Genomic DNA, 26,950 nt, shown 5'->3' on the forward strand with positions numbered 1-26,950 from the left:
TGTTATGGGGGATCTGTGGATGATGCACTGTTATGGGGAATCTGTGGATGAAGCTCTGTTATGGGGGATCTGTGGATGACGCTCTGTTATGGGGGATCTATGGATGACGCACTGTTATGGAGAATCTGTGGATAACACTCTGTTATGGGGGATCTGGATGTTCTGTTATGGGGGATCTGTGGATGACACGTTCTTATGGGTGATCTGTGGATGATGTTCTGTTATGGGGGATCTGTGGATGACGCTCTGTTATGGAGATCTTGGAATGATGAGCTGTTATGGGGGATCTGTGGATGACGCCCTGTTATGGGGGATCTGTGGATGATGTTCTGTTATGGGGGATCTGTGGATGACGCCCTGTTATGGAGATCTTGGAATGATGAGCTGTTATGGGGGATTTGTGGATGACGCCCTGTTATGGAGATCTTTGAATGATGAGCTGTTATGGGGGATCTGTGAATGACTTCAATGAGTTATGGAAGATGTATGCAGGGGGTAATGATTGTTATATGCAAGGAAAAAGAGATGCCGGTCTAATGGAGCGCTATATCTGATTAAAGGAAACCAAGGGATGTTTTTTTAAAAATATTTTAAAAAACAATCCTTTTATTAATAGTCCCATATACTCACAATGCGTTTCAACAACAATGTTGTCTTCCTCAGGTGAATAAGGAGATTTTAAAAGTAACAACATTATATATATATATATATATATATATATATATATATATATACATATATATACACAGTGCCTACAAGTAGTATTCAACCCCCTGCAGATTTAGCAGGTTTACACATTCGGAATAACTTGGCATTGTGACATTTGGACTGTAGATCAGCCTGGAAGTGTGAAATGCAGCAAAAAAGAATGTTATTTATTTATTTTTATTTTTTTTTTAAATTGTGAAAAGTTTATTCAGAGGGTCATTTATTATTCAACCCCTCAAACCACCAGAATTCTGTTTGGTTCCCCTAAAGTATTAAGAAGTATTTCAGGCACAAAGAACAATGAGCTTCACATGTTTGGATTAATTATCTCTTTTTCCAGCCTTTTCTGACTAATTAAGACCCTCCCCAAACTTGTGAACAGCACTCATACTTGGTCAACATGGGAAAGACAAAGGAGCATTCCAAGGCTATCAGAGACAAGATCGTGGAGGGTCACAAGGCTGGCAAGGGGTGCAAAACCCTTTCCAAGGAGTTGGGCCTACCTGTCTCCACTGTTGGGAGCATCATCCGGAAGTGGAAGGCTTATGGAACTACTGTTAGCCTTCCACGGCCTGGACAGCCTTTGAAAGTTCCCACCCGTGCCGAGGCCAGGCTTGTCCGAAGAGTCAAGGCTAACCCAAGGACAACAAGGAAGGAGCTCCGGGAAGATCTCATGGCAGTGGGGACATTGGTTTCAGTCAATACCATAAGTAACGTACTCCACCACAATGGTCTCCATTCCAGACGAGCCCGTAAGGTACCTTTACTTTCAAAGCGTCATGTCAAGGCTCGTCTACAGTTTGCTCATGATCACTTGGAGGACTCTGAGACAGACTAGTTCAAGGTTCTCTGGTCTGATGAGACCAAGATCGAGATCTTTGGTGCCAACCACACACGTGATGTTTGGAGACTGGATGGCACTGCAGAACCCAAGAATACCATCCCTACAGTCAAGCTTGGTGGTGGCAGCATCATGCTGTGGGGCTGTTTCTCAGCCAAGGGGCCTGGCCATCTGGTCCGCATCCATGGGAAGATGGATAGCACGGCCTACCTGTAGATTTTGGCCAAGAACCTCCGCTCCTCCATCAATGATCTTAAGATGGGTCGTCATTTCATCTTCCAACAAGACAACAACCCAAAGCACACAGCCAAGAAAACCAAGGCCTGGTTCAAGAGGGAAAAAAATCAAGGTGTTGCAGTGGCCTAGTCAGTCTCCTGACCTTAACCCAATTGAAAACTTGTGGAAGGAGCTCAAGATTAAAGTCCACATGAGACACTCAAAGAACCTAGATAACTTGGAGAAGATCTGCATGGAGGAGTGGGCCAAGATAACTCCAGAGACCTGTGCCGGCCTGATCAGGTCTTATAAAAGACGATTATTAGCTGTAATTGCAAACAAGGGTTATTCCACAAAATATTAAACCTAGGGGTTGAATAATAATTGACCCACACTTTTATGTTGAAAATGTATTAAAATTTAACTGAGCAACAAAACTTGTTGGTTTGTAAGATTTATGCATCTGTTAATAAATCCTGCTCTTGTTTGAAGTTTGCAGGCTCTAACTTATTTGCATCTTATCAAAACCCTTTAAAATTAAAACAATTGGGTGTGTTAATGATTAATACTTAATTATTTAAATTGAGTCTAAAATTAACCCTATGTTATCCTGATTAGTAAAAAGTAATAATAAATACATACATACATACATACATACATACACATATTAAAAATTCCTAACATATTTATATAGGTGCAAGGTGTTTATAAATGTTCTCTTATTCATAGTATAATGCTATATCATGGAAGTTTTACAATATATTACCAAGGGGACAGGAAATCGATAATAAAAATATTAATATTGTGTTATTTTATTATTATAACGCTATTTCTCAGCCTTCAGTTACTATATATCACTATTATCAGGTAATTGATTTATTTAATACTAGAAGGTGGCCCGATTCTACGCATCGGGTATTCTAGAATTTACGTATTGTGTAGTTAATGTATGATTTTTGTTATATATTGTGAGGTAGCGTGGTCGGCTGCGCGGCAGAAGACACAGGCACCAATGGTCACAGCACACGGTTTATTGCACAAACAAAGTCCAAAACAGCAGACAACACGTTCCGGAATGTCCTCCTCCTGGACCAAAAAGCCAGGTACCAGAAATGGCTCACGTGTGTTTCTTTGGCAGAAACTCAGGGAGTTGTGTTCACTCCCTCACACTAGGGGCCCACACCCAGGTTCCTGTTTCCTCTTAACCCTCCTTTCAGCCTGCAGGGAAACAGCATTAACCCTGGAGTGGAGTTGCTTTCTATACATGGAGGGAGCACAACCGGGGCGAGACGTACCGGCCGTCATAGACAACACCGGTCACAGTCTCACATACCGCCCCCCTCAGTTCAAGCGTGCGGGGTTGAACTCCCGCCATCAAACACGGGCCGCGGGACAAGGCATCGGCGTTGCCCTGCAACCTACCGGCCCGGTGTTCAACCGTAAACCAGAAGTTCTGTAGAGAAAGGAACCACCGGGTAACCCGGGCATTCCGTTCCTTGGCAGACCTCATCCAGACCAGCGGAGAGTGATCAGTCACCAAGCGAAACTGCCGTCCCAGCAGGTAATAGCGTAGGGACTCCAAGGCCCTCTTAATCGCCAGGCACTCCTTCTCCACTACGCTATAATTCCGCTCGGGAGGGGTGAGCTTCCTACTTAAGAAGGTGACGGGGTGTTCCTCCCCCTGAACCACCTGAGACAGCACTGCGCCCAGGCCGACCTCAGAGGCGTCAGTCTGTACTACGAACTCCTTCCGGAAATCAGGGTTGACAAGAACGGGCTGTCCGCACAGGACCCCCTTCAGGGCCCGGAAGGAGTCCTCGGCCTGCGGAGTCCAGCGCACCATGACGGACTTCTTGCCTTTGAGAAGGTCCGTCAAGGGGGCTGATAGTCCCGCAAAATTTTTAACAAACCTCCTGTAGTACCCCACGATACCCAGGAAGGCCCGAACCTGCTTCGTGGTCAGTGGTCTAGGCCACTTCTGGATCGCCTCAACTTTGTTAATTTGGGGCTTAATCACTCCTTGGCCTATTACGTAGCCCAAGTAGCGGGCTTTCGTGAGCCCCAACGCACATTTCTTGGGATTGGCTGTCAATCCGGCTGTTCGGAGTGCGTTCACCACCGCTTGTACCTGTTCCAAGTGGGTCTGCCACCCGGAACTGTAAATAATGATGTCATCAAGGTACGCTGATGCATACGCCTGGTGGGGTTCCAGCACCAAGTCCATCAACCTCTGGAACGTGGCTGGAGCGCCATGTAACCCAAAAGGCAAGACAACATAGTGGAAGAGACCCTCCGGCGTAACAAAAGCGGTTTTCTCCTTGGCGGACTCAGTCAGTGGCACCTGCCAGTACCCCTTGGTCAGGTCGAGCGTGGTGAAATATCGCGCCTGTCCCAGCCTATCAATCTGCTCATCCACCCGGGGCATGGGGTAGAGATCGAACTTGGATATTTCGTTCAATCTCCTAAAGTCATTGCAGAACCTTAAGGAGCCATCGGGTTTTGGTATTAGGACAATGGGACTAGCCCATTCACTCCGGGATTTTTCGATGACCCCCAGGCGTAGCATGGTCTTCACTTCCTCTGATATGGCTTGTCGTCGAGCCTCCGGTACCCGGTATGACTTCAGGCGTACCTTCAGGTTGGGCTCGGTGACAATGTCATGTCGTATCAGACTGGTCCTACCAGGCAGCTCGGAGAAGACATCGGGGTTCTGCTGAACCAGCCGTCTGGCCTCTCGCCTCTGTTGCTTGGTGAGGGCTTCTCTAATCCTTACTTCCGGTTCGTCCTCTCCGGAGGCCGCTGGAGCCGGGTTTGAACGACCCGAAGAGGAGGGAGATGGGGAAAAATCAACCATCAGGCTTTCCCGTTCCTGCCAAGGTTTTAACAGGTTGACATGGTATATTTGTTCAGGTTTCCGCCTACTGGGCTGCAATACCTTATAGTTGACCACCCCGATTCTTTCCTTTATCTCGTAGGGGCCTTGCCACTGAGCCAATAATTTACTCTCTGCCGTGGGGACCAATACCAACACCCGATCCCCGGGGTTAAAGGTCCGCATGGTGCCTTGTCTATTGTAGCGGCCGCTTTGTGCGGCCTGAGCCTCCTGTAAATGCTCCTTCACAATTGGCATGACCGCGCTTATGCGGTTCTGCATTCCTAAAATGTGTTCAATCACACTTTTATGGGGGGTGGGCTCTTGCTCCCATGTTTCCTTTGCCAGGTCCAACAATCCCCGGGGATGTCGCCCGTATAACAACTCAAAAGGCGAAAACCCCGTGGATGCCTGTGGCACCTCTCGGATGGCAAACATCAAATAGGGAAGCATCATATCCCAGTCTTTCCCGTCTTTGGAAATCACCCTTTTGAGCATGGTTTTCAGGGTTTTATTGAATCGCTCCACTAAACCGTCTGTTTGAGGATGATACACAGACGTACGCAACTGCTTGATCTGGAGTAGCCGGCATAGCTCTTTGGTCACTTTAGACATGAATGGGGTCCCCTGATCCGTAAGGATCTCCTTGGGCAATCCCACCCGGCAGAACACAGCAAACAACTCCAGAGCTATAAGCTTCGCCGCAGTATGTCTGAGAGGTATCGCCTCTGGATACCGGGTGGCATAGTCAACGATCACTAGGATGTGTTGGTGCCCTCGAGCGGACTTTACGAGGGGCCCCACCAGATCCATCCCTCACTGTTCAAAAGGGACTTCTATAATGGGTAACGGAACGTACGGACTGCGAAAGTGGGCCAGGGGTGCGGTAAGCTGACACTCCGGGCAGGTTTCGCAGAACCGTTTTACCTCCCCAAAGACCCCGGGCCAATAGAACCTTTGCAATATTCGCTCCTGCGTTTTCTTGACCCCTAGGTGGCCACTCATCAGGTGTTTATGAGCCAAGTCGAGGACCCGCCGGCGATACGGCTGGGGCACCACCAACTGCTCTACCCCCACGCCCCGTATTTCATCTACCCGGTAGAGTAAATCCTGCTTAAGAGCGAAATGGGGGTACCTTACCTGGGCACCGGGCAGCTGTGCCACCCCGTCAACCACTGTCACCCGACTCCGGGCATGTATTAATGTAGGGTCCTGGAGTTGGGCTGTCCCAAACGTATCCGGGGACGCCTCCAACTCTGGGATGGGCTCGACCATCTCAGCCTCTCCTGCCAATACCTCTAGGGGTGACCTATCGGGTTCACATTCTGTCCCTATCATGGGGACCCCTACGGCAGGCGTCCCGGATTCGGGATTGTCGGGCTCAGGTCCCGGACTGTCCAATACCTGAGGGGACTTAGGAGGCCCCTTCCATAGAGTCCAAAAATACGGCAGATCCCTTCCTAGGATCACGTCATAGGGAAGAGTGTTCATAAGTCCCACCTCATGTTGCACCTGACCGCAGGGTGCTGTGATGGTGACAACCCCCGTGGGATAGTCTTGGCGGTCCCCATGTATGTAAACCACCCCCACTGTACGTCCTGTGGCCTTTACTTCAGCCATTAGGGTTGATCGCACAAGGGTCACTAAGCTTCCGGAATCCAACAAGCCTGTAACCGGACATCCATTCACCTGTATTTGGCACAAGTGGGGCTCAGTCTCCGGGGAGACAAGGTCCGCGGTACACACCGCCTGAGCATACATTGAACCCCGCCGGGTAACCCCACAATCCATGGGCTTCGTGGTGAGTGGACACTGGGCTTCCATATGTCCCACCCGCTGGCACCGCCAACATCTAATAGGGAAGGAAACCCCCTTGACGAGTTGTCGTTTAGGGTAGATAGCCTTCCGGACCTCAGGGACGGCGGGCGCGGCCTCAGACGGGACGGTAGCGGACTCCCGCACCGGTGTCAGCGGTGGGTCCTTGGCCCGAGGCTTGGAGGGGCCGGACCGACGGGTGGCACGCAAAGTCTCAGTGTCCCGTATCAAGTCCTGCGTAGCCACATGCCGCTCCACCAGGCACACTAATTGGTCCAGGGTACTTGGGTCACCCTGTCCTACCCACCGTTGAATGGTGACGGGTAAAGTGCGCACAAAGTGATCAACCACTACCCTCTCCACCATTTGCGCAGGGCTCAGAGTGTCAGGCTGCAACCACTTCTTTACCAGATGCAACAAGTCATAGGCCTGGGAGCGTACGGGTTTGACTTCCTCATAGAACCACTGATTTACCCGCTGAGCCCGTACATAGGTATTCACCCCCAACCGAGCAAGTATTTCGGCTTTCAGGGTCTCATATTCTATGGCGTCCTCGGTACAGAGGTCCAGGTACGCTTTTTGGGGCTCCCCCGTCAGATAGGGCGACAATACCTCAGCCCACTGGGGGGTCGGCAGCTTCTCCCGCTCGGCCACCCGCTCAAACACCACCAGGAACGCTTCCACATCATCCCCCAGGGTCATCTTTTGCAACGCTTGTCTCACCGCTTTCCGGACGCTGCCGTCGTCACCCGGTCCCGGGGTTGTTGCTGCCGGTCCGGCACGGATCGACTTGGCCAGGAGAACCATCTGTTCTTGGTGCCTTTGTTCCTGCAATTGCAAGGAGTGCTGGTGCTGTTGCTGCTGACGATCCAACGACCGGAGCAGGTGTGCATTGGTCTGTTGTTGCTGTGCATTAGCCTGAGCCAGCTGCTTTAGTATGTCCTCCATGGCGTCGCCGGGTTTGGGCTGTAGTATAGCCGCTCGAATCCAGGACATGCGCTACTGGGTCACCAGGGATGGATGCTACACCTCACCGGGCTGGCATGCCCGCATTCTCCACCATCTGTGAGGTAGCGTGGTCGGCTGCGCGGAAGAAGACACGGGATCCAGGCACCAATGGTCACAGCACGCGGTTTATTGCACAAACAAAGTCCAAAACAGCACACAACACGTTCCGGAATGTCCTCCTCCTGGACCAACAAGCCAGGTTCCAGAAATTGCTCACATGTGCTTCTTTGGCAGAAACTCAGGGAGTTGTGTTCACTCCCTCACACTAGGGGCCCACACCCAGGTTCCTGTTTCCTTTTAACCCTCCTTTCAGCCTGCAGAGAAACAGCATTAACCCTGGAGTGGAGTTGCTTTCTATACATGGAGGGAGCACAACCGGGGCGAGACGTACCGGCCGTCATAGACAACCCCGGTCACAGTCTCACACAGGTAATTGATTTATTTAATACTAGAAGGTGGCCCAATTCTACGCATCGGGTATTCTAGAATTTACGTATTGTGTAGTTCATGTATGATTTTTGTTATATATATATATATATATATATATATATATATATATATATAGATGTTGTTGTGTGTAGTTACCAAGTGTTTGTGTAGGGCGCTGTACATGTTCTGGGTGTTGTCTGGGTGTGGCGGGGGGTGAGAGTGGTGTTGTTTGTGTGTTGCGTTGTGTGTTGCGTTGTTTGTGGAGCGCTGTGTGTGTGTGTGTTGCGCGGTTTGTGTGGGTGTGGGGTGTGTGTGTGTGTTTTGGTGGGAGGTATGTTTTGTGCAATGTGTGTGTTGTGCGGCATGTGCGTATATTTGTGTGTGCCGCGGTGTTTGTGTGTTGGGTGTTGTGTGTGTGCGGCGTTGTCTGTGTGTGTGGATGTCTGTGTAGGGCAGTGTTTGTGGTTCCCAGTGTGTGTGTAGTGTGTTGTGCAGTGCGTGTGTAGCGGTGTGTGTGTGTGTGTTTTGGGGGGAGTTGTGCACCTCCCATCGTGCTCCACCCCCCATGCTGCGCACCCCCCATTGTGCTCCATCCCCCATGCTGCGCACAACCCATCGTGCTCCATCCCCCATGCTGCGCACCCCCCATCGTGCTCCATCCCCCATGCTGCGCACCCCCCATCGTGCTCCATCCCCCATGCTGCGCACTCCCCATCGTGCTCCATCCCCCATGCTGCGCACTCCCCATTGTGCTCCATCCCCCATGCTGCACACCCCCCATCGTGCTCCATCCCCCATGCTGCGCACTTCCCATCGTGCTCCATCCCCCATGCTGCGCACTCCCCATCGTGCTCCATCCCCCATGCTGCGCATTCCCCATCATGCTCCATCCCCCATGCTGCGCATTCCCCATTGAGGCTTCATCCCCCATGCTGCGCACTCCCAAACGTGCTCCATCCCCCATGCTGCGCACTCCCCATCGTGCTCCATCCCCCATGCTGCGCATTCCCCATCGTGCTCCATCCCTCATGCTGCGCACTCCCCATCGTGCTCCATCCCCCATGCTGCGCATTCCCCATCGTGATCCATCCCCCATGCTGCGCACTCCCCATCGTGCTCCATCCCCCATGCTGCGCATTTCCCATCGTGCTCCATCCCCTATGCTGCGCACTCCCCATCGTGCTCCATCCCCCATGCTGCGCATTCCCCATCGTGCTCCATCCCCCATGCTGCGCACTCCCCGCACGCCGTGCTCCTCTGCCTTCTACCGACATGCACACATCCTATCGCATACACGCACACATCCTATTGCATACACGCACACATCCTATCGCATACACGCACACACACGCACACACACACTGACGATATCGCACATACGCGCTCACACACTCACAATATCCAGAGATACCACATGCTTCTGGCCATGTTATCCTCCAGCAGGTTCTGGAAGGTCACTGCACGCACAGGATCGCCGCCGAGAAGTAAGCGATATCACGGGATGTTGTGAGTGTGTGGATGCGATCTGACGTGTGTGTGAGGTGTGTGTGAGAGTGAGTGTGATCTGATGTGTGTGTGTGTGTCTGTTCTTATGTGTGTGCGTGTGTGTGTGTTCCGCCGCTGCAGGACCTTGATGCGGTCACCTGGGAGCCGGTGTACGCTGGTAACCATGCTACACAATATTACATGGTTACCAGCGTACCCCGCCCCCCGCTCGCACGGGAGCTCACACCAGCGTACGCCGGCAACCCCAGCAATGCGAGGGTATGTGTCGGCTGGGTTGGCGGCGTACGCTGATGTGGGCTCCCGGGGGTACAGCACTCACGGCGGCTTCGGGGAATGCGTGCAGGGGGCGGGGCCAGAGCGAGCGTGCAATGCGTGAGGGGGGCGGGGCGTAGCCGAGTTGCTAATGCGTGCAGGGGGCCGGGGCGAGAGGCCAATCCGTGTGGGGGCGGAGCCTGGGCAAGCGGCCAATCTGTGCGGGGGGCGGAGCCGAGGCGAGGCAAACGGCCAATCCGTGTGGGGGGGCGGAGCCGAGACGAGCGGCCAATCCGCTGTGTGTCACCGTAAGGACACAATTTTGGAGCAAGACAGACAGACAGACAGCTAGACAGACAGACAGACAGACAGACAGAATAAGGCAATTATATATATAGATCCCTGATTTTCTAGTGTTTAGCAACATTATCTAAGGTGAGATTATGTTCTTCGGGGGCCAGAGTGCCAAGCTTAAAAATCCAATAGCTTTCCTTTTTAATCAGTTTTGCTAGGGAATCGGGGTCTTTACTGTTTATATGGTCTATTATAATTAAACTCATTTTACTGGGGTCTTTTTGATGTCTGGAAAGGCTATGCAATTGATACCCCGTTTTTATATTATACCTATGTTTATTTAATATTGAATGCATTTCTTGTACAGTGCGGCCTATATACTGCAGGCCGCATGTACACTCCAAAAGGTATATAACATAGGAGGTTTGACAGTTCATTCTATGTTTTATTATAAATTTTTCCCCTGTTGTTCTAGAAGTAAAGGGGTAATGATTGTGGAAGGGGGTCCGCCGACGTCAACACCTATTTCACCTGAATGTGCATTCTCGAACATACATTCAGCCGAAATGTATTGTGGTGCAGGGACCCACCGGCTCCCTGCACTGCAATACACGCTGCTGGTCAAACAGGGGTCAGCAAAAGAAGATGGGGCCCAATATGGGGGTATTTAGTGTCCCAAGATTGGGGACATTATTACTAGAAGGGGCACGGATGAAGACATTAGTACTCGAAGGAGCCCAGGATGGAGGACATTTTATTAGGAAGGGGCCCAGGATGGAGGACATTTTATTAGGAAGGGGCCCAGGATGGAGGACATTTTATTAGGAAGGGGCCCAGGATGGAGGACATTTTTATAGGAAGGGGCCGAGGATGGAGGACATTTTTATAGGAAAGGGTCCAGATATGGAGGACATTTTTATAGGAAGGAGCCCAGGATGGGGGTTATTATTAAATGAATGGCCCAGAATGGGAGACATTATTACATGATGGGGGCACTGTTATACGATAGGGCCCAGGATTGGGGGCATTATTACTGGAAGGGGACAGGATGGGGGGACATTATTATATGAAGGGCTAATACAGGTGCCTTTATAGGATGTAGGACGCTACAAGGGCCTATATATCTGATGAACATGCCGGTGGGGGCTCAGATCCATCTCTTGCACCGGGGTACATCGGACTCTAGTTACCGGATCTGTGGATGATGCACCGTTATGGGGACATGCTGGATTTGCATTCCTTGCCTGTACATTGTATGATGGTGACAGTATACGGAGGAGGCTCTCGTTGTCAGGTGTCCCTTCGCCTCTGGCACATCCAGCATATAACTCCACATGCCGCATTTACAGAGAGCTCAGGATTTCTGCACTTACAAGGACTTTGTTATTCAGTGTAATGAAGCCAATGTGCTCCACAGCTGGAATAGGCAGAAAAACTGATGACACCTTCCTACCCCTGCACCCCCCGCCCCGGCTTCCTCCCCTACCCACTGGGCACATTCCATACCATTCTCTGCAGGGGCACAGGGGGGGTGATGTTAAGACTTGCCAGCCCCAGTCCCCGGGCCAGCAACCAGCTGTGGGATTGTCCACTGATCCTCTATATAAGAGTGGCGGGTCCAGCATCAGCATCAACATTTACAGGAGACATCAGATCAGAAGACTTTGGGAGCAAACTAGGACCATGAAGGGACTCGTGCTCAGCTTCGCCCTTGTTGCCCTGTCCGCCCTGTGTGCCTATGGGGAAGTGCCCGTACAACCGGACTTCCAGGAGGAGAAGGTGAGTCACAACCCAACCAAAAAAAAGGGGCACAGGATTCTCTAAAAATGAGCGGGGGTTATCATTTGGTGCAGGTCAGATCTGTTGGTTTTGCATAGGACTGTTGGAACAGTCCCATGTAGTTGGTCTGTATACCATACATATACCAGGCGTCATGATGAATATATGACCCTGCGCTTTAATAACTCTCTGTGTTCAAGATCTATAACAAAAAAGTTACCAATTACCCAAAACAAGAAATGAGGTGATAAAACCAGGCATGATCATTCTCACAGCTGAAGGTTTGTTACAGTTGTAGCCTACTATGCTCTCCTATCCTGATAGTTTGTTGCAATGTATCAATCTGGACTTTTGTCTGCTTGTACCTAATGGCCCGTCCTTCTGCAGATTGTAGGGAAGTGGTACGGCATCGGCCTGGCCTCCAACTCCGCCTGGTTCCAGTCCAAGAAGCAGCAGATGAAGATGTGTACGACCGTCATCACCCCCACTGCTGATGGGAACCTCGATGTTGTCGCCACCTATCCCAAGTAAGGGGGGGGGGAAGTAAATCAGAGGGGAGCTGGGTGACAATATGTCCAGCCAGGGGTGTCAGGGCCATTTCTATCCTATTGTTGTCACTTTCCAGGCTGGATCGATGTGAAAAGAGGAGCATGACTTATATCAAGACGGACCAGCCCGGACGCTTCCTGTCCAAGAGTCCACGTAAGTTGCGGCCATGTTGGATATTTCATGGTTTGTGTAGGAAGATCGTCACACATAGGTAGAGATTACCTTGGCGTTTGGTTTTGGGGCTCCTTTGCATTGATCAATACAATGGCTAAACATCTCTCATTCCTATTATTCATAGCAGTTATGCACATTCCATTTTTATGTTTTTCACTTTTTTCAGATCGTCCATTGTATTTTTCAGTCTAGCATTGCCATAGCAGTTCTGCTTTTCATTGCTCCCCTATACATTGTGACTGGTGTGCAACGCTTTATCCTATTGTTTAGTTGTATATTTTTGAGGCTTGCACCCTGTTCACACCATTGGTGTTCCACACGTCCATTCTTTAATGTGTAGGAAGATGAGCTGCTACAATGTAGACATCATATTGTATAGGGGGAGCAGAAATGTAGCAGACATCTATGTGGAGACATGTACAGTTAGGTCCATAAATATTTGGCCAGTGACACAATTTTGGCGAGTTGGGCTCTGCATGCCACCACATTGGATTTGAAATGAAACCTCTACAACAGAATTCAAGTGCAGATTGTAACGTTTAATTTGAAGGTTTGAACAAAAATATCTGATAGAAATTGTAGGAATTGTCACATTTCTTTACAAACACTCCACATTTTAGGAGGTCAAAAGTAATTGGACAAATAAATCAAACCCAAACAAAATATTTTTATTTTCAATATTTTGTTGCGAATCCTTTGGAGGCAATCACTGCCTTAAGTCTGGAACCCATGGACATCACCAAACGCTGGGTTTCCTCCTTTTTAATGCTTTGCCAGGCCTTTACAGCCGCAGCCTTCAGGTCTTGCTTGTTTGTGGGTCTTTCCGTCTTAAGTCTGGATTTGAGCAAGTGAAATGCATGCTCAATTGGGTTAAGATCTGGTGATTGACTTGGCCATTGCACAATGTTCCACTTTTTTGCACTCATGAACTCCTGGGTAGCTTTGGCTGTATGCTTGGGGTCATTGTCCATCTGTACTATGAAGCGCCGTCCGATCAATTTTGCGGCATTTGACTGAATCTGGGCTGAAAGTATATCCCGGTACACTTCAGAATTCATCCGGCTACTCTTGTCTGCTGTTATGTCATCAATAAACACAAGTGACCCAGTGCCATTGAAAGCCATGCATGCCCATGCCATCACGTTGCCTCCACCATGTTTTACAGAGGATGTGGTGTGCCTTGGATCATGTGCCGTTCCCTTTCTTCTCCAAACTTTTTTCTTCCCATCATTCTGGTACAGGTTGATCTTTGTCTCATCTGTCCATAGAATACTTTTCCAGAACTGAGCTGGCTTCATGAGGTGTTTTTCAGCAAATGTAACTCTGGCCTGTCTATTTTTGGAATTGATGAATGGTTTGCATCTAGATGTGGACCCTTTGTATTTACTTTCATGGAGTCTTCTCTTTACTGGTGACTTAGAGACAGATACACCTACTTCACTGAGAGTGTTCTGGACTTCAGTTGATGTTGTGAACGGGTTCTTCTTCACCAAAGAAAGTATGCGGCGATCATCCACCACTGTTGTCATCCGTGGACGCCCAGGCCTTTTTGAGTTCCCAAGCTCACCAGTCAATTCCTTTTTTCTCAGAATGTACCCGACTGTTGATTTTGCTACTCCAAGCATGTCTGCTATCTCTCTGATGGATTTTTTCTTTTTTTTCAGCCTCAGGATGTTCTGCTTCACCTCAATTGAGAGTTCCTTAGACCGCATGTTGTCTGGTCACAGCAACAACTTCCAAATGCAAAACCACACACCTGTAATCAACCCCAGACCTTTTAACTACTTCATTGATTACAGGTTAACGAGGGAGACGCCTTCAGAGTTAATTGCAGCCCTTAGAGTCCCTTGTCCAATTACTTTTGGTCCCTTGAAAAAGAGGAGGCTATGCATTACAGAGCTATGATTCCTAAACCCTTTCTCCGGTTTGGATGTGAAAACTCTCATATTGCAGCTGGGAGTGTGCACTTTCAGCCCATATTACATATATAATTGTATTTCTAAACATGTTTTTGTAAACAGCTAAAATAACAAAACTTGTGTCACTGTCCAAATATTTCTGGACCTAACTGTATATAATGAAGGGTCTTCTTCCTCCTCCAAGGTTACGGCAGTGACCACGTCATCCGCGTGGTGGAGACCAACTACGATGAATACACTTTGATGCACGCCACCAACACCAAGGGCAGCGAGGTCAACACCATCGTGTCTCTGCTTGGTAAGTGCCCCCCTGAGGTCACAGGTCGGGGGTCATCAGTGAGATCATGTGATGTGAACCTGTCTTGCTCCTTATCTCCAGGCAGAACCAAGAACCTGAGACCTGAGCTCCTGGAGAAGTTCAAGGCATTGGCCAAGGAGCAGGGACTGAGCGACGACAACATCGTAATTCTGCCTCACACCGGTAATATCTCCTGTATACACCATGTGGCGGGACAGTGATGTGCCCACACCACGGGTGACACAACGGGGCACGTGTAGAGAAACAGAGCAGCAGCCAAAGTGCCCCCATCACAAGCACCACAGAGCTTCTCTACAACACAGCGTCCCCATGACAAGCACCACAGAGCTTCTCTACAACACAGCGCCCCCATGACAAGCACCACAGAGCTTCTCTACAAACACAGCGCCCCCATGACAAGCACCACAGAGCTTCTCTACAACACAGCGCCCCCATGACAAGCACCACAGAGCTTCTCTACAACACAGCGCCCCCATGACAAGCACCACAGAGCTTCTCTACAAACACAGCGTCCCCATGACAAGCACCACAGAGCTTCTCTACAAGCACAGCGCCCCCATGACAAGCACCACAGAGCCTCTCTACAACACAGCGCCCCCATGACAAGCACCACAGAGCTTCTCTACAACACAGCGCCCCCATGACAAGCACCACAGAGCTTCTCTACAAACACAGCGCCCCCATGACAAGCACCACAGAGCTTCTCTACAAACACAGTGCCCCCATGACAAGCACCACAGAGCCACTCTACAACACAGCACCCCCATGACAAGCACCACAGAGCTTCTCTACAAACACAGCGCCCCCATGACAAGCACCACAGAGCTTCTCTACAAACACAGCGCCCCCATGACAAGCACCACAGAGCTTCTCTACAAACACAGTGCCCCCATGACAAGCACCACAGAGCTTCTCTACAACACAGCGCCCCCATGACAAGCACCACAGAGCTTCTCTACAACACAGCACCCCCATGACAAGCACCACAGAGCTTCTCTACAAACACAGCGCCCCCATGACAAGCACCACAGAGCCTCTCTACAACACAGCGCCCCCATGACAAGCACCACAGAGCTTCTCTACAACACAGCGCCCCCATGACAAGCACCACAGAGCTTCTCTACAACACAGCGCCCCCATGACAAGTGTGTCGCCCTGGGCAAGCCAGGGGACACAGGTCACACACCACCACACCCTACATCCCAGGTAGGAACATCTAAGCTAACCAAAAATCCTTGTTGCCTTCCTCCAGAGACTGATGATTCACACCAGGGGGTGGGCCAGGCGGTTGGCTCCGCCCACCGAGGAGTTCACAGCTCTGGAGGCGGGAGAAACCAGGCAGATTAGCCCAGGCAGGGCTTGAGTGAAGAGCAGATAAGCTAAGTGAAAGTGAAGGAAGAAAAGTAGTAAAGGAGGAAAGCAAGAGTGGTGACAGAACAGAAAGAGTGTGCAAAGCCTGAAGAGTCCAGCTGAGTGCACGGCAGGTCAGCAAGGTCAGCAACGGCGGTGACTGTCCGGAGGGGGACCGTTTGGAAGTTCCTGGAAGGACCCCGGAGGCTGTGTGCCCGGTGGTCTGGAGCAGTGTTCCGAAGGACAGTCAGCACCAGGGCAGGGGCCTCTCGGACCCCGGCAAGGCTTGGAGTCGCCGTAATTTGCCAAATCCGTCAGTGAAGGGGACGTAGATTCCCCCCAACAACCAAGTCCCGATTGAAGGCAACAGCCCAGCCAGTGTAAGAGAGACACCGCCACCGCCAAGGCACCAGTTTCTTAGGGCCAGCGCCTGCGGGCAAAGAGTAGAGCTCCTCCGGTCCAGCTTGAAGCCGGGGAGCGGGTTACCGGTGGGGACCTATCGCAACCAACAAGTACACCAAGGTGCTAGGAAAAGGGACATCACCGTCACCTACCGGGAGAGCAAGTGCAGCCGTCCGTGGGACCGTCTTACCAGCCGTCTGGTTTACCGTAAAAACTGTGTCATCGTCTCAGGCTGAGTGAGTACCACAGTGCCGCAAGGCACAGCGCTGCCCCCGCGTCCCTGCGCCCACCAAGCCCTGCACCCCCCAAGCCATCACCTGGCCCCGGGATCACCAACCCCTACCCACGGAGGGGCAACACAACACCTGGCTGCTCCGCATCACCATCCCCGGGATCCCCATCCAGAGCAGCGGTGGTGCAATCACCACAACCGTGGGTGGCGTCACGGACAATAAACAATCCCCACACCCGACAACCCCCCTTTCACTCACGGGCGAGGAGTGCCGCTCGAGAAACCCCCGGGATACGGCCCACAGCTCGAGCCAGCACTGAGCAGCAGCCGCCGGACCCGAGCAGAAGGGGTGAGCGTAGTGTGCTGACACCCTCCTCCCCGCCCGCGACACAAGCACCACAGAGCCTCTCTACAACACAGCGCCCCCATGACAAGCACCACAAAGCTTCTCTACAAACACAGCGCCCCCATGACAAGCACCACAGAGCCTCTCTACAAACACAGCGCCCCCATGACAAGCACCACAGAGCTTCTCTACAACACAGCGTCCCCATGACAAGCACCACAGAGCTTCTCTACAAACACAGCGTCCCCATGACAAGCACCACAGAGCTTCTCTACAAGCACAGCGCCCCCATGACAAGCACCACAGAGATTCTCTACAAACACAGCGCCCCCATGACAAGCACCACAGAGCCTCTCTACAACACAGCGCCCCCATGACAAGCACCACAGAGCCTCTCTATAAGCACAGCGCCCCCATGACAAGCACCACAGAGCCTCTCTACAACACAGCGCCCCCATGACAAGCACCACAGAGCATCTCTACAACACAGCACCCCCATGACAAGCACCACAGAGCTTCTCTACAAACACAGCGCCCCCATGACAAGCACCACAGAGCATCTCTACAACACAGCGCCCCCATGACAAGCACCACAGAGCATCTCTACAACACAGCGCCCCCATGACAAGCACCACAGAGCCTCTCTACAACACAGCGCCCCCATGACAAGCACCACAGAGCTTCTCTACAACACAGCACCCCCATGACAAGCACCACAGAGCTTCTCTACAACACAGCGCCCCCATGACCAGCACCACAGAGCTTCTCTACAAACACAGCGCCCCCATGACAAGCACCACAGAGCTTCTCTACAACACAGCGCCCCCATGACAAGCACCACAGAGCCTCTCTACAACACAGCGCCCCCATGACAAGCACCACAGAGCTTCTCTACAAACACAGCGCCCCCATGACAAGCACCACAGAGCCTCTCTACAACACAGCGCCCCCATGACAAGCACCACAGAGCCTCTCTACAACACAGCGCCCCCATGACAAGCACCACAGAGCTTCTCTACAAACACAGCGCCCCCATGACAAGCACCACAGAGCTTCCCTACAACACAGCGCCCCCATGACAAGCACCACAGAGCTTCTCTATAAACAGCGCCCCCATGACAAGCACCACAGATCAGCGCCCCCATGACAAGCACCACAGAGCTTCTCTACAACACAGCGTCCCCATGACAAGCACCACAGAGCCTCTACAAACACAGCGCCCCCATGACAAGCACCACAGAGCTTCTCTACAACACAGCGTCCCCATGACAAGCACCACAGAGCCTCTACAACACAGCGCCCCCATGACCAGCACCACAGAGCTTCTCTACAACACAGCGCCCCCATGACAAGCATCACAGAGCTTCTCTACAACACAGCACCCCCATGACAAGCACCACAGAGCCTCTCTACAACACAGCGCCCCCATGACAAGCACCACAGAGCCTCTATACAACACAGCGCCCCCATGACAAGCACCACAGAGCTTCTCTACAACACAGCGCCCCCATGACAAGCACCACAGAGCTTCTCTACAACACAGCGCCCCCATGACAAGCACCACAGAGCCTCTCTACAACACAGCGCCCCCACGACAAGCACCACAGAGCCTCTCTACAACACAGCGCCCCCATGACAAGCACCACAGAGCTTCTCTACAAGCACAGCACCCCCATGACCAGCACCACAGAGCTTCTCTACAACACAGCGCCCCCATGACAAGCACCACAGATCAGCGCCCCCATGACAAGCACCACAGAGCTTCTCTACAACACAGCGCCCCCATGACAAGCACCACAGAGCCTCTCTACAACACAGCGCCCCCATGACAAGCACCACAGAGCTTCTCTACAACACAGCGTCCCCATGACAAGCACCACAGAGCCTCTACAAACACAGTGCCCCCATGACAAGCACCACAGAGCTTCTCTACAAACACAGCGCCCCCATGACAAGCACCACAGAGCCTCTCTACAACACAGCGCCCCCATGACAAGCACCACAGAGCCTCTCTACAACACAGCACCCCCATGACAAGCACCACAGAGCTTCTCTACAAGACAGCGTCCCCATGACAAGCACCACAGAGCCTCTACAAACACAGCGCCCCCATGACAAGCACCACAGAGCTTCTCTACAAACACAGCGTCCCCATGACAAGCACCACAGAGCCTCTACAAACACAGCGCCCCCATGACAAGCACCACAGAGCTTCTCTACAACACAGCGCCCCCATGACAAGCACCACAGAGCTTCTCTACAAGCACAGCGCCCCCATGACCAGCACCACAGAGCTTCTCTACAACACAGCGCCCCCATGACAAGCACCACAGAGCCTCTCTACAACACAGCGCCCCCATGACAAGCACCACAGAGCCTCTCTACAACACAGCGCCCCCATGACAAGCACCACAGAGCTTCTCTACAACACAGCGCCCCCATGACAAGCACCACAGAGCTTCTCTACAACACAGCGCCTCCATCACAAGCACCACAGAGCTTCTCTACAAGCACAGCGCCCCCATGACCAGCACCACAGAGCTTCTCTACAACACAGCACCCCCATGACAAGCACCACAGAGCCTCTCTACAACACAGCGCCCCCATGACAAGCACCACAGAGCTTCACTACAAACACAGCTCCCCCATGACAAGCACCACAGAGCTTCTCTACAAACACAGCGCCCCCATGACAAGCACCACAGAGCCTCTCTACAACACAGCGCCCCCATGACAAGCACCACAGAGCTTCTCTACAACACAGCGTCCCCATCACAAGCACCACAGAGCTTCTCTACAACACAGCGTCCCCATCACAAGCACCACAGAGCTTCTCTACAACACAGCGCCCCCATGACCAGCACCACAGAGCTTCTCTACAACACAGCGCCCCCATGACAAGCACCACAGAGCCTCTCTACAAACACAGCGCCCCCATGACAAGCACCACAGAGCTTCTCTACAACACAGCGCCCCCATGACAAGCACCACAGAGCTTCTCTACAACACAGCACCCCCATGACAAGCACCACAGAGCCTCTCTACAACACAGCGCCCCCATGACAAGCACCACAGAGCTTCTCTACAACACAGCGCCCCCATGACAAGCACCACAGAGCTTCTCTACAACACAGCGCCCCCATGACAAGCACCACAGAGCTTCTCTACAACACAGCGCCCCCATGACAAGCACCACAGAGCTTCTCTACAAACACAGCGCCCCCATGACAAGCACCACAGAGCCTCTCTACAACACAGCGCCCCCATGACAAGCACCACAGAGCTTCTCTACAAACACAGCGCCCCCATGACAAGCACCACAGAGCCTCTCTACAACACAGCGCCCCCATAACAAGCACCACAGAGCTTCTCTACAACACAGCACCCCCATGACAAGCACCACAGAGCTTCTCTACAACACAGCGCCCCCATGACAAGCACCACAGAGCCTCTCTACAACACAGCGCCCCCATGACAAGCACCACAGAGCTTCTCTACAACACAGCACCCCCATGACAAGCACCACAGAGCCTCTCTACAACACAGCGCCCCCATGACAAGCACCACAGAGCTTCCCTACAACACAGCGCCCCCATGACAAGCACCACAGAGCCTCTCTACAACACAGCGCCCCCATAACAAGCACCACAGAGCCTCTCTACAACACAGCGCCCCCATGACAAGCACCACAGAGCCTCTCTACAACACAGCGCCCCCATAACAAGCACCACAGAGCCTCTCTACAACACAGCGCCCCCATGACAAGCACCACAGAGCCTCTCTACAACACACCGCCCCCATGACCAGCACCCACAGAGCTTCTCTACAACACAGCGCCCCCATGACAAGCACCACAGAGCCTCTCTACAACACAGCGCCCCCATGACAAGCACCACAGAGCCTCTCTACAACACAGCGCCCCCATGACAAGCACCACAGAGCTTCCCTACAACACAGCGCCCCCATGACAAGCACCACAGAGCTTCTCTACAACACAGCGCCCCCATGACAAGCACCACAGAGCTTCTCTACAACACAGCGCCCCCATGACAAGCACCACAGAGCTTCCCTACAACACAGCGCCCCCATGACAAGCACCACAGAGCTTCCCTACAACACAGCGCCCCCATGACAAGCACCACAGAGCTGCTCTACAACACAGCGCCCCCATGACAAGCACCACAGAGCTTCTCTACAACACAGCACCCCCATGACAAGCACCACAGAGCCTCTCTACAACACAGCGCCTCCATGACAAGCACCACAGAGCTTCCCTACAACACAGCGCCCCCATGACCAGCACCACAGAGCTTCTCTACAACACAGCGCCCCCATGACAAGCACCACAGAGCTTCTCTACAACACAGCGCCCCCATGACCAGCACCACAGAGCTTCTCTACAACACAGCGCCCCCATGACAAGCACCACAGAGCCTCTCTACAACACAGCGCCCCCATGACAAGCACCACAGAGCTTCTCTACAAGCACAGCGCCCCCATGACAAGCACCACAGAGCTTCTCTACAACACAGCGCCCCCATGACAAGCACCACAGAGCTTCCCTACAACACAGCGGCCCCATGACAAGCACCACAGAGCTTCTCTACAACACAGCGCCCCCATGACAAGCACCACAGAGCCTCTCTACAACACAGCGCCTCCATGACAAGCACCACAGAGCCTCTCTACAACACAGCGCCTCCATGACAAGCACCACAGAGCTTCTCTACAACACAGCGCCCCCATGACAAGCACCACAGAGCTTCTCTACAAACACAGTGCCCCCATGACAAGCACCACAGAGCCTCTCTACAAACACAGCGCCCCCATGACAAGCACCACAGAGCCTCTCTACAACACAGCGTCCCCATGACAAGCACCACAGAGCCTCTCTACAACACAGCGCCCCCATGACAAGCACCACAGAGCTTCCCTACAACACAGCGCCCCCATGACCAGCACCACAGAGCTTCTCTACAACACAGCGCCCCCATGACAAGCACCACAGAGCCTCTCTACAACACAGCGCCTCCATGACAAGCACCACAGAGCCTCTCTACAACACAGCGCCTCCATGACAAGCACCACAGAGCTTCTCTACAACACAGCGCCTCCATGACAAGCACCACAGAGCTTCTCTACAACACAGCGCCCCCATGACCAGCACCACAGAGCTTCTCTACAACACAGCGCCCCCATGACCAGCACCACAGAGCTTCTCTACAACACAGCGCCCCCATGACAAGCACCACAGAGCTTCTCTACAAACACAGCGCCCCCATGACAAGCACCACAGAGCTTCCCTACAACACAGCGCCCCCATGACAAGCACCACAGAGCCTCTCTACAACACAGCGCCTCCATGACAAGCACCACAGAGCCTCTCTACAACACAGCGCCTCCATGACAAGCACCACAGAGCTTCTCTACAACACAGCGCCCCCATGACAAGCACCACAGAGCTTCTCTACAAGCACAGCGCCCCCATGACAAGCACCACAGAGCTTCTCTACAAACACAGCGCCCCCATGACAAGCACCACAGAGCTTCTCTACAACACAGCGCCTCCATGACAAGCACCACAGAGCTTCTCTACAACACAGCGCCCCCATGACCAGCACCACAGAGCTTCTCTACAACACAGCACCCCAATGACCAGCACCACAGAGCTTCTCTACAACACAGCGCCCCCATGACAAGCACCACAGAGCTTCTCTACAACACAGCGCCCCCATGACAAGCACCACAGAGCTTCTCTACAACACAGCGCCTCCATGACAAGCACCACAGAGCTTCTCTACAACACAGCGCCCCCATGACCAGCACCACAGAGCCTCTCTACAACACAGCGCCCCCATGACAAGCACCACAGAGCTTCTCTACAAACACAGCGCCCCCATGACAAGCACCACAGAGCTTCCCTACAACACAGCGCCCCCATGACAAGCACCACAGAGCTTCCCTACAACACAGCGCCCCCATGACAAGCACCACAGAGCTTCTCTACAACACAGCACCCCCATGACCAGCACCACAGAGCTTCCCTACAACACAGCGCCCCCATGACAAGCACCACAGAGCTTCTCTACAACACAGCGCCCCCATGACAAGCACCACAGAGCCTCTCTACAACACAGCGCCCCCATGACAAGCACCACAGAGCCTCTCTACAACACAGCGCCCCCATGACCAGCACCACAGAGCTTCTCTACAACACAGCGCCCCCATGACCAGCACCACAGAGCTTCTCTACAACACAGCGCCCCCATGACAAGCACCACAGAGCTTCTCTACAAACACAGCGCCCCCATGACAAGCACCACAGAGCTTCCCTACAACACAGCGCCCCCATGACAAGCACCACAGAGCCTCTCTACAACACAGCGCCTCCATGACAAGCACCACAGAGCTTCTCTACAACACAGCGCCTCCATGACAAGCACCACAGAGCCTCTCTACAACACAGCGCCCCCATGACAAGCACCACAGAGCTTCCCTACAACACAGCGCCCCCATGACAAGCACCACAGAGCCTCTCTACAACACAGCGCCCCCATGACAAGCACCACAGAGCTTCCCTACAACACAGCGCCCCCATGACAAGCACCACAGAGCTTCTCTACAACACAGCGCCCCCATGACCAGCACCACAGAGCTTCTCTACAACACAGCACCCCCATGACAAGCACCACAGAGCCTCTCTACAACACAGCGCCCCCATGACAAGCACCACAGAGCTTCCCTACAACACAGCGCCCCCATGACAAGCACCACAGAGCCTCTCTACAACACAGCGCCCCCATAACAAGCACCACAGAGCCTCTCTACAACACAGCGCCCCCATGACAAGCACCACAGAGCCTCTCTACAACACAGCGCCCCCATAACAAGCACCACAGAGCCTCTCTACAACACAGCGCCCCCATGACAAGCACCACAGAGCCTCTCTACAACACAGCGTCCCCATGACAAGCACCACAGAGCTTCTCTACAACACAGCACCCCCATGACCAGCACCACAGAGCTTCTCTACAACACAGCACCCCCATGACAAGCACCACAGAGCCTCTCTACAACACAGCGCCCCCATGACAAGCACCACAGAGCTTCTCTACAAGCACAGTGCCCCCATGACCAGCACCACAGAGCTTCTCTACAAACACAGCGCCCCCATGACAAGCACCACAGAGCCTCTCTACAACACAGCGCCCCCATAACAAGCACCACAGAGCTTCTCTACAACACAGCGCCCCCATGACAAGCACCACAGAGCTTCTCTACAACACAGCACCCCCATGACAAGCACCACAGAGCCTCTCTACAACACAGCGCCCCCATGACAAGCACCACAGAGCTTCTCTACAACACAGCGCCCCCATGACAAGCACCACAGAGCCTCTCTACAACACAGCGCCCCCATGACAAGCACCACAGAGCCTCTCTACAACACAGCGCCCCCATGACCAGCACCACAGAGCTTCTCTACAACACAGCGCCCCCATGACAAGCACCACAGAGCCTCTCTACAACACAGCGCCCCCATGACAAGCACCACAGAGCTTCTCTACAACACAGCACCCCCATGACAAGCACCACAGAGCCTCTCTACAACACAGCGCCCCCATCACAAGCACAGAGCTTCTCTACAAACACAGCGCCCCCATGACAAGCACCACAGAGCTTCTCTACAAACACAGCGCCCCCATGATAAGCACCACAGAGCTTCTCTACAAACACAGCGCCCCCATGACAAGCACCACAGAGCTTCTCTACAAACACAGCGCCCCCATGACAACTCTTCCATATACGCTCATATCTATCCAATAGCAATAGTACCGCCCCAGCACCATGCTGCCATATACACAAATGTTTTTTTGCCCCCACAACTGCAGTGTCCCCACAGCCATAGTGCCAGTGTGACAACTATTATATGTCTATAGCAGATTTACAGACATTATGGCCCCATGACAAACACTACGTCCCCACATTCGCCTCTTATATAACATTATGGACACTGATCCGTTGTCTTGTTTCCACCTCACAGATAAATGCATGTCCGAAGTCTAACGGTGAGTACAGAACGGACCGGACGACTGATACTGCTCACTGAGGGGGGCAACAGGGGACCCCAGTATAACACTTGTCAGTAGTCTATGTGGACCCCAGTATAACACTTGTCAGTAGTCTATGTGGACCCCAGTATAACACTTGTCAGTAGTCTATGTGGACCCCAGTATAGCGCTTGTCAGTAGTCTATGTGGACCCCATTATATCACTTGTCAGTAGTCTATGTGGACCCCAGAATAACACTTGTCAGTAATCTATGTGGACCCCAGTATAGCACTTGTCAGTAGTCTATGTGGACCCCAGTATAGCACTTGTCAGTAGTCTATGTGGACCCCAGTATAGCACTTGTCAGTACAGTCTATGTGGACCCCAGAATAACACTTGTCAGTAATCTATGTGGACCCCAGTATAGCACTTGTCAGTAGTCTATGTGGACCCCAGTATAGCGCTTGTCAGTACAGTCTATGTGGACCCCAGTATAGCGCTTGTCAGTACAGTCTATGTGGACCCCAGTATAGCACTTGTCAGTAGTCTATGTGGACCCCAGTATAGCACTTGTCAGTAATCTATGTGGACCCCAGTATAGCACTTGTCAGTAGTCTATGTGGACCCCAGTATAGCACTTGTCAGTACAGTCTATGTGGACCCCAGTATAACACTTGTCAGTAGTCTATGTGGACCCCAGTATAGCACTTGTCAGTAGTCTATGTGGACCCCAGTATAGCACTTGTCAGTACAGTCTATGTGGACCCCAGTATAACACTTGTCAGTACAGTCTATGTGGACCCCAGTATAGCACTTGTCAGTAGTCTGTGTGGACCCCAGTATAACACTTGTCAGTAGTCTATGTGGACCCCAGTATAGCACTTGTCAGTAGTCTATGTGGACCCCAGTATAGCACTTGTCAGTAGTCTATGTGGACCCCAGTATAGCACTTGTCAGTAGTCTATGTGGACCCCAGTATAGCACTTGTCAGTACAGTCTATGTAGACCCCAGTATAGCGCTTGTCAGTACAGTCTATGTGGACCCCAGTATATCACTTGTCAGTAGTCTACGTGGACCCCAGTATAGCACTTGTCAGTAGTCTATGTGGACAGCAGTATAGCATTTGTCAGTAGTCTGTGTGGACCCCAGTATAGCACTTGTCAGTAGTCTATGTGGACCCCAGTATAGCACTTGTCAGTACAGTCTATGTGGACCCCAGTATAGCACTTGTCAGTACAGTCTATGTGGACCCCAGTATAGCACTTGTCAGTAGTCTATGTGGACCCCAGTATAACACTTGTCAGTAGTCTATGTGGACCCCAGTATAACACTTGCCAGTAATCTGTGGGCAGGTAAAGGACTGTAATCATTTGCAGATACTTTTGCTCCTTTTTTATCTCCTGGATATTTCGTTTCCTAATTGTTACATTTTCTGTTGCTCCCCAGAGAGAAGAGTCAGTTCCTGCAGTGTCCACTAGATGGCGTCTGTGTTATAGATGGAGTTAGCTTGCTACCGTAATGTTTGTACAAGTCTGCGCACAATAAACTGCATGACCCCCTCAGCCGCCTCTGCGTTCTTTCTTTCTTTCTCCCCTGGCCCCCTGTACAGCGCTGGGCAACTGAGAATGAGCGGATCTCTGCTCTTCTGCACAGTGTATTTCTAGGTGTAGTGCAGAGAACACTTAATTGCTTTAATACTCTGTGCTGCTGGAGGACCATTCACCTAATACTACCCCCAGTTTTATTCATTTACCCTACTTACATCAAAACACTTCTACTGTCACATTCAGCCCTGCTCCCAACACACATACCGTAACTGTGACTGCCATTCAAATGTTAGCACACTGTTCTCCTTAAATACTCTGTGCTGCTGAACACTGAGCTTC

General features: G+C 52.1%; 1 protein-coding gene across 2 annotated transcripts; it reads left to right on the forward strand.

Moving 5' to 3' along the window:
• Positions 1–7,782: 7,782 nt before the first annotated feature.
• Positions 7,783–26,626, forward strand: LOC142250732 (lipocalin-like). 2 transcript variants are annotated; one of them, XM_075322939.1, is made up of 7 exons: positions 7,783–7,889; positions 12,108–12,247; positions 12,346–12,422; positions 14,547–14,660; positions 14,742–14,843; positions 25,056–25,080; positions 26,511–26,626. In XM_075322939.1, exons 1-6 carry the CDS (start codon positions 7,821–7,823, stop codon positions 25,076–25,078), a joined length of 525 nt encoding a protein of 174 aa, XP_075179054.1. In that variant the 5' UTR covers positions 7,783–7,820; the 3' UTR covers positions 25,079–25,080; positions 26,511–26,626. The 2 variants fall into 2 exon arrangements, with proteins under 2 accessions (XP_075179054.1, XP_075179053.1); XM_075322938.1 differs by lacking the exon at positions 7,783–7,889 and adding an exon at positions 11,591–11,720.
• Positions 26,627–26,950: the final 324 nt, after the last annotated feature.

This window comes from Anomaloglossus baeobatrachus, chromosome 9 (genome assembly GCF_048569485.1).
Source record: "Anomaloglossus baeobatrachus isolate aAnoBae1 chromosome 9, aAnoBae1.hap1, whole genome shotgun sequence".
In the NCBI taxonomy this organism is placed as follows: Eukaryota; Metazoa; Chordata; class Amphibia; order Anura; family Aromobatidae; genus Anomaloglossus; species Anomaloglossus baeobatrachus.